Here is an 11806-nt window from a genome sequence, read left to right as displayed (position 1 = left end):
CTGATCAACTCTGATGTTTTTGCTGCAAAGTCCAGTTTGTCATGCTAACAAAGAGAATATGAAACTCTCTTCGTATGAAGATGTCGGCATGCAATTTGTTTCAGAACAGCAGGAAAACAAAGACAGCCTCAAATGACATAGCTGGAGTTTGATTTGTCCCATGTTTGTTTGTCTAACACGTACTGTATGCCTGCATTTATGTATATGAGGCTGTGGGTAGTTTATGGGTAAGACAGTGACAGTAAGTCTTTTCTCCCCCTTTTCTCCGCCGCCCCGATTCAGAGCCTCCTGGGATGATTATTAATCTAATAATTAAACATTTATTGCCAACAGCACCTGCTCTCTCTCTCTCCTCTGGACCCCCCGGGACCCCATCACAGAGAGGGAGAGAGGAGGAGAGCAGGAGAGGGAGGGAGGGACACAGGAGGAGCCAGAGGGAGGGGTTGGAGAGCGGAGAGCAGCAAATCCGAAGGGGTCATCATCACATTGCTGGATTCTTTTACACCGGCGAGAGGCTGTTTTTTTGTGTGGTGGCAGACAGCGTGTGAAGTTATGTGATCCCACAACAAAAGAAACAAGGAGGAAGGAACAATCCGATGCTGGGGAGGAACTGGAGGGAATCACAGTGAGGGGCCCCCTGAAGCCACTCTGACATCTACAACCAACCAATCAACTAAACTTGGTTTCTTTTTATCCACTTTTTCATCAAAAGTGATCTATTTTCCTCCAATTTTTTAAAAAAATATTTTGAAATATTTGGGTGGGATCAGAAGGACATTTCTCTTTAACTCTTAACACCAGGAAAGGAGAATAAAAAGTGGACAGACTCCCACTTTTAAAAGGACAGATAGAAAGAGAGACAGTGAAACCTATAGAGGAGCGCAGGTCTCTTTGCGCGGCAAGATGCTGCGCTATCTGATCAAGACTCTGCTGCAGATGAACCTGTTCACCGACACCATCCGAAACCCGAACAATGGCACTGATCTGTTCTTCAACAGCTCCCTGTCCTCCTTCAACGGCTCCCTGCTAGACTGGGGAAACTTCACCGGCTTCAACGGTAAGCACAGGGAATTTGCCTTTGCATGCTCTCCTCTGTCCTCCCTGTTTAACCTCCCTTTGGTTTGTCTCCTTTGCACTCTTTTCTCATCTGATGCAAGAGGACACATAGGGTTTCTTGAAAAAGACTGAGAACACTTACACGGGAGTGTCTTTTGTGATGATAATGTGGAGTTGAGCCGACGAGAGACTTGAAAAGGGAAAGTGGAAGGAGTTGTCATGAGAGTTAATCTCATATGAGGTGATTGGAGATGAATGGATGTTTGAAATGAAATGAGGTGCTTATGACAGATTATTGTTCCAAATGTAAGATCTTCTGCTCTAGATCAGATATAATATGTATTATGAGAATAATAACTTTTATGATGGAGGTTGATAATTATACAGTTTCATTACTAAAAGCTGATAACTAGATAAAGCTCCTGTGTTTAAGAAAAGTCCTGTGCTTCCTGATCTCACAATAATGAGTCTGAATTGATATTCTTTTTTAGTTAAGATGAATTACACAGAGAATGCAACCCTTTTAAATTGGGCAGGGTGATGTAGCCATTGGATAAAGTTCTTAATCAGGTCCTTAAATACAGCCATGACTTGTGTCCCTAAGCAAAATACTGAACCAATACTTGCCTCAGTCTAAGTCCCTCTGAAGATTTCTGTCAGAAAATAGCCCCCTCCCCAAAAAAAGGGGGTCAGTGGATGATCGCAGCACACTGGGATCACACGCCTGTCAGAGTGTTTTGTGGGCTGTGAGTAAAATGTGACAGAGAGGCAGTATTACCCAATAACACGGTCTATTTTACAGAAGCGTGAGTGGCAGCCTGCTCACTCTGTTAAATGAAGCTGTCTGCTGTCAGGCGCGATGGACCGGAGCTGTCACATCTCCTTAACTTTTGCCACTGGGCTCTCCATCAGTGATGGAGCTCAATCTCGCAGCACTCGTCTCCATCTTGCTCCAGAAGGGATTCATAAAGCCTAGGTTTTTATGGCTGTGGAGGGAATTTTGTTTTTACTGTGTTTCTGCGCAGGCTTATTAACATGGTGTAATGATCTGTCCCTGCTGTGCTTTGCTCTAATGGCAAGGCTGTATATATGTGTACATATAAGTGTGTGTGCGTGTGTGAGTGTCGATGTGTAGTATAGGGTAGAGTTAAGTCAACAGATCACCTTGATGTCTGCTATAATGAGCCCCCCAGCTTTGTCTCCANTCTTTCTTTCTTTCTTTCTTTCTGTCTTTCTTTCTTCCTTTCTTTCTTTCTTTCTTTCTTTCTCCCTTCCATCCTTCCTCCCCTCCATCCTTCCTGTCTTACTTTTATATTTCAATTCCGAGCTGCTTTCTAAAACATCCAGCTGCTTCCCAGCTTGTGTCCATTGACTGATGGTTAAGAGCCAGTGAGAGGGTTACTGTGTGGGTGTGGATGTATGTAGGTATGTAGGTAATTGGTGTGTATTTTTTTGCCACAGAGGGGAGTGAGGTTTGCCTTTTGATGCGTGGACATTGGTGTGAGGGGTAGATTTGTTTCTGAGCCCCATCCCTCCCTCCCTCCATGTAACCAGCTCACAGCAGCAGTGGTGTTGTCTGTATAATGCTGAGTTTATAGCTTCTCTTTCATTGCCCTCACACTTCTATTTCTTTCTCTCTTTTCATCCCTCCTCTCATCCATAAGCTCTAATGGAGTGTAGATTGAGCGATCTATAGCAGCCCGATGAGAAAGTAAGCATGAGAGGCGAGGAGGAACAATGAATCTATTGAGAGGAATTTATCTGATGCAGAGTAACATGGACTGATGGGCTGATAGAATGACGTGCCTCGTGTGCACCTGGCTTCATATTCAGTTGGAGCGCTCCCCAGAGCTCCCACAGACTGAGTCTCCTCCCTACAATCTTTAGGTAGTATCGATACATTCAGGGAGTCTAACTGAAGACAGGGGGTAGATAGAATAGTTGTACCAATCAGTGATCAATGAGGTAAAGTGTATAAGCTTTCTCCATTGTAAACTGGTGTGAAGGAAACAGATTGACCACCTGGAGAGAGTAAAAGGCAAACCCTGATATCTGAAAACCCACCTGCTTCAGAGATCAATATTGTTGTTTCTTAACAAAAACTGTGTCCAGCTACTATTTTATAGTTATAGTTATTTTCCACCTTTGTCATCATTGCCCTGATATGGATTGATACCCCACATATTTTTATTCTTTGCCATAACAGAGATGTATTACGCTGGCCATTATGTGCTGATTCATCAGTGGGGGGTTGCTGGGGGCTGCTGATCAAACCGTGGGTATCCAGGCGAGAAGCTCAATAGCAAGGCAGTGGGCGGACAGTTTGTGTGGGTCAACCTAGAGCTCAGAGGGAGGCTCAATGGGAAAATCAATGCGGCCCAATAACCAATTTGGGAAATAATGGACAATTCACTCAAACACAGCGCTATAGTGGACTGCTGGGGCCTGGCGAGTTTATCTATTAGTTCTTTCAGTTGTGCAACCTCTCTCTTCCTTTATCGCACCTTCTCTCTTTTCTTTATTGACAGTTTCTTTAGGGATTTGTGACTGATGCATGGGTGCTGGCTATTACCTGATTCTAAGTGACAGCCAAGTTAGTCACAAATTTAGGTTGATTAATAAGGGCCTGAATTTTGAGAAGGAAATTATCCAAATGAATAGAAATGTAATTATACTGTATGAAGTATGCTAGTATACAGCGTTTCTGTCTATGAACTGAACTGCTTTACAGCTTTAACTTCCCCATTTATGGCAACATATCCTCGTACAACGGTTTGTATATTATCTAATGAATAAGCAGCCCACCAATAACGTTACATGCTTCATGTAAAGTTAGGTGGGTTAGGTTTAGAAAAGAAAACATGATGGCAACTAGGGTAGGGCTGGTGTAAACATTTTCAACCAGTTTGATATTAGGCCTAACACTGGACCGGAATGGTATACCGAATTTTACCAAGTGTCACTGCTCCCAAGCGGAACATGACACCGAGTCCTAACAGTAAACAAGGGGCAGACTATTGCATCACATCACGTAACATAGGAGCTCTGAGTCAACTTGCGGTATTCCTACATTTGTAACGCTACATTGAAAACAGAAAACACGTTTTATATTGTGATATTTTCTGTAAATGACATATAGTATAGCCAACAGCGAGTAGACCTGCTTGATTTTAGCAAGGGTCATTTAGCTCACCAGAAACTTTCAGCTCCCAGGCGATCCTTCTCCAGCCAGCCTCCAGGTATTTGTAGGGAAATAAGAAGGTATCATGTAGATAATTCCTCATCTTAACTAAATTAATCAGCCATTCTGCATCCACTGTGGTGCTTTCAAAGCCAGCGACAAATATTAATAGAAACACAGCATCAGACAAAAGTTCAGCTCTTGCTTATTCCACCTCTTATGTCATCTTTAAATCCAAAATGTTGCCATATTGGTGCAGTTTTGTTTTTCTTGCCATGTCTCCTCCTGTTACCCTAAAACACACAAACTTTGTTGTAAACAAACACCACGTGTCCCTCTGCTCCTCCTACCTCCTGTAATTTGATCTCCATGGTGCCAGCACTGGCCTGGGCTCACAGCCGGTCAGGCGCTAGTGGCTCCATTGGTCCATTTCTAAACATAATATTATGTTGATCACGTTGTCATATTGCTTATCATTAATGCAATACATGCTGAAATTAATACGGTGACGCTGTCAGCACAAGTTGCAAATCTTAAACTACTTTGCCAGAATGTGTAATTATGACAAATGGTTCAGCCAGTTTCCATAAAGTCAAACCAGATAGGACCAGCAAAACCTGAACTCGACCCAACTCTAGTGACAATGTACCTTAAAGTAACTCAAAGTTCAAATGTTTTCAAATGCTTCTGGTCTCCTGGGGGAAAGTCCTGTGTTTTGTGACCCATCCACCACCCAAACCTACATCCTTAAACAGACTACTTGCTTCTTTACTCCCATCAGTGCGTTGGTCATGTCATCACAGCTTTCCCAATTATGTGTTTATAAACAAATTGCAGTGCATTACTTTTAGTAGGTACGCACAAATAGTGCATGAGAACAGCCTGTTTTTAGACACTGACCCTGAGTCAGTTATGTTATTGACATCATTACTTCAGAGAAAAAAAGAACAGATTAAGGGAATGCATAAGAGGGGAATATAAAATAAAAAATAGTGAAAAACACTGCTCACCTAGTATCCGACTGTGCACCTGTCTGAGGTGCTGGAGCTATAAAACAAAATAAAATGAATGAAAAAAATATCTGCACACTCAAATCTGTGCAAAAATTGTTATAACAAAGCAAGTTTTCAGTCAGCGCCCTTCCTCAAAAAGTTGGGTTATTTAAGTAAATTTCTTTGAGTTCTACTTAGACTCTTTTTGTCTAAATTTTTAAAGCAATCTAAAGCTGGAGTAGAAATGACAGCTCTCTCTCTCTCTCTCTCTCTCTCTCTCTCTCTCTCTCTCTCTCTCTCTCTCTCTCTCTCTCTCCACCCACACATCCTCCTCTTACACACTCATTTGTGCTCTGGATGCAACTTCTGACTGTGGAGATAAATTGGTAATCCATAAGAGACCTCAGAATCAATAGGCGTTAAGACACATTCCCCTTGGGGAACAGGTGCACAGGAACAGAGCTTCGAGGGCGACGTTTGGATTGTGAATAGATGTCAACATTTTTAATTGAAGTGCATAGGAGTCATGGCACAAAGAGAACTTCCTTTTTTTCCCTGAGTTGCTATGAAGATGTTAAAGCCCTCATTAGAGTGGCCACTGTGTAATCAATAAACCCTGGGTCAAGTCTGTCTTTATGAGGCTCAGGATGGAAACAGAGAAGACAGAGAACTATTTTAAGCTTTTCAGTCTATCATATCATTTGATATTGTTGTATTTGAAGTGTGTAAGAGGTGATTTTCAGATAAAGTTGTGGATCTGATGCTGCAAGCCTATTCATGTGTGTTCGTGTGTGTATGTGTGTATAAATACATATAGGCATCTTTGCATTTAGGCAGCTGGTGATGTCTGCTGCTGTGCTGTGTGATTGCACGTGTGTATGTTTTGTAATTTATGGGCGCTAATGCAGCCATTTGTCCCTTCATGGAGGTCAAGTAGACTACCCTTTGCTCTGTTCACCATAAATCTGCCAGGGAGTCATTAACGCTGTCTGTGTGTGTCTCTGTGTGTGTGTGTACATATTTCCTAGCTAATTACTTCTAAATATTTCAATATGCAAATCCCCACCACCACAGCCTCCACAACTTATTTTGTGCGGAAGCAGAGCTGCCTGTAGAATCCTTATCAGTGTGAATCAGCATTTCGTACAATCAAGTCTACACATTGAATTCAAACTACAGACGGGGGGCAATCATCATGACACCCTGATGCCCACCAGGAGCTCAGAAAGGAGGATTAAACTTCCTTTACCAGCGCTGTAAACCGTGCTGGTTGTAAAGTGTATTGGCTGTTTGGTGCTTATGGTGCTGTTGATCTGAAGCTGCATGAATCCAACCAATGCCTGCAGAAGGGATCTGGACCTATGGCATCAAATGTAAAGATGGAGAGAAGATGACTAGAGCGAGAGATAGAGAAAAATGGGAACAATAGTTTTTATTGCTTCCCACCAGATCCACTACATCCTTGCCGCTGTATTGCTCATTTATTCAGCGGGACTAGCTGGCTAGTAGAGATGCATTATTAATAGATTTCTAGGGAGCATTTGGGAAGCCAAACATCTTTATTCATAGCCCAAGCCAAGCACTGGGAACCACCAGTTGTCTTCCCTCGTGCTCACCTCAGCTTTGCTCTGCCATCACTGAAAGCCAACCATTAGCCAACTGTGGCCGAGGTCTCTCTCAGTAACTCACATCACACACACGTAAGGCGTGCATGCACAAATGCACTGAGATGCACACTAATTCAAAGTCACCAGAAATGCAGACACAAACACAGTTTCACCTCTGGACCCTGTACTTCCTGTCAAAGCGGGTTCCTGCTCCAGCGTGACGTCTGGATCATTAGATGTGACCTTTCTCAGTGCGCTGCTGCTGATGCTGGCGGTGTGGCCGTGGCTGGGACTTTGTAGTCGGCTAGAAAGAGAATGTGTGATGACCAGGGAGGGCTCAGCAGCGGCTGGCCAGACAAACTATGGTGGAGAGCAGGAGGTGGAGGGATTTCAACCCCCCGCACTGATGGCATCCAGCCAAAACAAACCCATTATTCTGAGGAGGGTAGGGGAGGGTCAGGACTTTTCACACACAAGCCTGGAAATGTCCTCGCCAATGATGGACCTGTTTTTGTAGCAGTACTCCTCATTGTTGATTACCAGATCAGATATAAATCAATGCTTGGTCGCTGAGCAGTTCACATTTATGACATTAATCATAAACATGTTGACATCTGAATCCAGATCATTCCACCTGATGCTGACAGAGGAAGTGGAAATTAATTAACGACCTCTGTATCTGTATCATCCCTGACAGGAATGAAAACAACCTGATAGCGCAACTCTGGTGCAAACTATCTGCTCCACATGGTCCAGAATACTCAAACAGGTCATCAGCCAATGCAAGTGTGCTTACAGATGCTTCTCTTGGTCAAATGCAATCATGTTGGCACAGCTACTGCATGAACATGCTGTGAAAGGTTTCAGATGGCAGTTACACAGTATATGCTGGATTATTTGTCGCACATGTAAGAAAAAATATTTTTTTTATTCTATGATATTTCATGACAGTGAAGCTCATACATTATAGTTATTGTAAATGTAATGCTTCTGAGATGTAGATATGTACCTGACTTTATGTCATTTGAAGGGATCTGGCACAAATATTCGAGTATTCATTGTTTTTTTTGTCCGAACCCAGTCTCACTCCGAAGTTGTCGAATACCAGCATTTTTAGGGGGCGGAAGTTAAGGGGGCAAAAGTCTGAGTAGGGCGTGTGGGAGGAGTAGTGGATGGGTCCAACAACCACTGACATTCACCCGGGAGGCTGATGTTCGCTTCCCCTATACATGTAAAGCCAAGCCATGTTCTTTTGTCCTAAATCAAACGACGTGCTTTTGTTTCCTAAACCTACACCACGTGTGTGTTGGCAAAAGTAACCATGTGCGTTTGTTGTTTAAGTAAAAAAAAAAAAGTCAATTCATGGTGCTGTACCGACGTAGTGCATTTATTTTGAAAGAGACTGTATGAAAAAAACATTTCCTGTGAAAACTGAAGCATATTTTGAAAACACACAATGCATGTAAAAGGCTAAAGTTGACATGGCATCCCAGAATGTCATAAGTCGACATGAAAAAAGACATGGAAAAGTCCATGACCAAATTTGTGACGAGGTCAGAGTGAGAATGTGTTATTTTTTCCATATAGAGACAGTTTGAACGGGGTTCTGCAGGATGTTCAGGGTGACAGCAACGTTTATGTAATATAGTAAACAATCCAAGTTACCCCTCCAAGCTAATGCATGCTAACTATTTGTTGCATTGGACACTAGACATCAATCAAAACCAGACACTGTGTCGTATTAGGTTGCTGTGAGCTGCAGATTCTTAAAAACCACTAATAAGCAGGAGGCAGAAGATGACATTATCTCAGAGAGCAAGCTAAACCTCTCTTCCTCCATGCAGCTGCCTCCATCTCACTCAGACTTATCCTGGATCTGGGTCTGTGGCTGCCTGTGCTGTAGAGCAGTGTGAAAGCGAGGAGCGCTCACTCTGCAGCTAAATCTTGGGACCGTTTGGATAATTAAATGATTTAGATTATCATCATGATTATCATCTTTATTTGGGATGTAAATTGATATGAATACATTTCTAGATATGAACAGAACAGTCACACCACTTCTTCTCGGAGTCATAAATCAGACTAATCAAAACACATGGCATCCACCATACGGCACACACACTGCAAGTCACTCTTTACAGTTGCGACAGGATTTCTGATGTACATTGAGGATAAACGTCTAAAAATCTTTTTAGAAATCTAATCTCCAATATCAAGTCATACAGGTGGCTGCCTGTACAGTGTAAACAGGAACTGTGAGCAGCCACAGCAGCAGGATTATCCATCTATGTCTAATGTAAATAACTAGGCTGAAAACACAGAGGTGTTCTCAGGCTCAAGTTCAATATTCAGGTGTTCAGCAATGCTTGTCCTCAAAGCTTGTCCGCTTGACTGACGGCTGTTATTTGTACCCCATGACACTTAGCAATTGATTTGAATTGTGGAGACATGTGAAATCAGCATTTCTTTGTATTTCTGTTGTCATTTTCAGCTGTATCTGTAATGCTTATACATATATAGGTAAAAACAGCGGGCCTGACCTATCTGATGTTCCTGCTGTGATTATTTTATGTACTGTGTTGCTTTGCCAGAGTCTATGATAAACCAAATCTACCAGCACGGAAGCTTAGCAATGTACTGCTGTGGATGGGGTTGCAGCAAAACGTATCTTCGACCCTTAAAAAAAAATCAATATTAGTTTAAATATACACTACTTACCTTAAACACACTAAACACACTAACCAATCAACACCACGATAGACCAACAACTCTCGGGAAGTCTGCAGGAAGTCCACTTGAGGCCCCCTGTGGACTGGATGAATTGGGGATTTGGACAGCCCTAAGCAGTCCTAGACTCTGCGGGAATGCGCCTGCAAAGTCCGCAAGTCTGCAAGTGCGGACATTTGGATTCAGCCATAGACTGTAAAAATGCCCTAAGTTCATTGGCCATGTGATCGCAGCCTTTGAAAATATGTGGGATATGTATGAATTTGGGTGCTCTTCTTAGGAAAACATACAAAAAAATTGCGAGAACAGCCTGATCTGAGTTAAGGTATTTTTGTGAAATAAGCAGATATAGATAGTACCTTTGTAATACACTCCTAGTCACTAAAGACCTTCATGTCTTTCACCAAAACAGGCACTAATAGTATTGCCTCATTGTAGTCTGCAGTCTGACCTCTTGCTCCTCACAGCAGAAACAATTATGTCGAGCTAAATGAGGGGATTAATTCAGTGATGTAGTGTTATAAGTAAAAAGATGGCTGTGCTCTGAGTTGGTCATCACTGTCATTATAAGGCGAACAGCCAACAGTAAATCAAAGCAGGGTGAAATAAACCGTCACTCATATTCTCATTCAAATTTGGTCAAACAAAGATGACATCATGCTGTTCTTATTGGACACTTTCAGAAATCCTCTCCTGTCTTCTTCATCCCCTGTGCTGTACCTCATCTGTTTTTTATCCTGTGTGCTGTTATCCTCCCTCCATCTCACTCTCTATTTGCACACCCCCTCTGTCTCACTCACTTCAATTTTGTTCCAATTCACCTTGATTTATCTGCACGGCGGTTGCATAAACAGCATCGCCACATTGTGTGAATACACAACCAAAAGAAGAAGAAAAAAAGCCTTTTGAATTTTATATCTGTGTGTCGTATTTGTGTATGACAGCATCTTCTTAATAAAGGATCTGAGTCACTGCATATTCACCTCTCCTCCTTCTCCACCCATTCTGTGCTGCTTCACCTTATCCCTCCATCTGCACCACCCATCTTCCCCATTAAGAAGCCTGCTCAGTCTCTTCCAGTAGAGGATGAATAACATCAGGCGGTCCTCGGCAGCACGATGACGGCTCAGCAGTCCAGCTAGGAGCCCAATTATCGCTAGATCGTCTTGACGTATTTTCAGCCACTATCAGCTTGAGCCTCCCCATCACGGTTTCCATCAAGCACCGGCCGGCTGCATCCCTGATGTGCTTATCATCCACAATTTCACTTTAACGTACCTATTTGTAACTACAGCATGGGGTCTTCTTTTGAATCATTGCCCCTCATCTACTAACGTGAAACAACATCTTGGAACATTTGAGATTTTGTTATCCAAATGTAAATTCCTCCTTTAAAAGTTCACATAGATTGAGTACATTTGGATCTACTGTTTAAGATTTTTCCAAAAATCTCTATGCTAATATATATATGTTGTAGACTGTTGCCAAAAACACTCATTTATCACGAAAATAAAGATTCAGCATTAGAAACAAACTACTGTGCTTTTGTTCCAAGCAAAACACAATTTTAGCTTTCACTTTCAGACCTGTTGAGATGGCCAGTGTTTGCAGTGCGTTCAATGCTTAGCCCCCTGTGTCTGAGATAATATGCAGAATTATGTACATAACCGAGCAGGAATGGAAATTAGGCAGCATCTGTGGCGACGATGAACACTGAAGGGGAAGGGGGAGAGAGAGGGAAGGGCAAGAGATGCTACTTTGTAAGCAGGAGAGACTTCTGCGTATGCTAATAGTGGCTTGGACAACTTCCTCCATCACGGCAAGGATTTTTCCAGGTGGTGAGCACAGGCAGATTGGATGGTGATGAAGATATAAAACCGTGGTTAGATGTACTCATAAGGTGCAGTGTGGGGGCAGGTATTAGTGTGATGTATTTGCAAAAAGGAAAAAAAAGAAAAAGTGTGGATCAGGGGAGATGATAACTCCCTGGAATTATAATTGTCAGCGTGGCTTGTTCAATTTCCAGACTGTTTGTGGGAGGAAGAGTTGTGATAAGCCACGGAGATGAGAGAATGATAATGCAGCTTTGTTCCTGGGGTGGGCATGCAGTTGACAGAGTTATTGGAGTGAATGAGAATTATGTCCTTTTAACTTCAGAGAGTGTCTTCATCTCATTTTGCACTTAATGGCCTTTTCACAAATGCTGGAGAATCAATATTCTGATTTATTGCCATCTTTCTTTT

At 42.5% G+C, this 11806-nt stretch overlaps 1 protein-coding gene across 7 annotated transcripts in view; it reads left to right on the top strand.

Moving 5' to 3' along the window:
• The first annotated feature begins 494 nt into the window (after positions 1 to 494).
• The window catches only part of robo3 (roundabout, axon guidance receptor, homolog 3 (Drosophila)), a 210884-nt gene continuing 199572 nt past the window's right edge, over positions 495 to 11806 (top strand). For all 7 annotated transcript variants that reach the window (XM_050035341.1, XM_050035327.1, XM_050035309.1 and 4 more), the window contains exon 1: positions 495 to 1057. In XM_050035341.1, the coding sequence (XP_049891298.1) occupies positions 904 to 1057 (154 nt within the window). In that variant the 5' untranslated portion in view covers positions 495 to 903. The remainder of the gene's footprint in view (positions 1058 to 11806) is intronic.

The sequence above is a fragment of the Epinephelus moara genome, chromosome 3 (assembly GCF_006386435.1).
Source record: "Epinephelus moara isolate mb chromosome 3, YSFRI_EMoa_1.0, whole genome shotgun sequence".
NCBI classification, from domain to species: domain Eukaryota; kingdom Metazoa; phylum Chordata; class Actinopteri; order Perciformes; family Serranidae; genus Epinephelus; species Epinephelus moara.
Note: the sequence above shows the minus strand (reverse complement) of the source record. Positions and strands in the feature narration are given on the sequence as shown.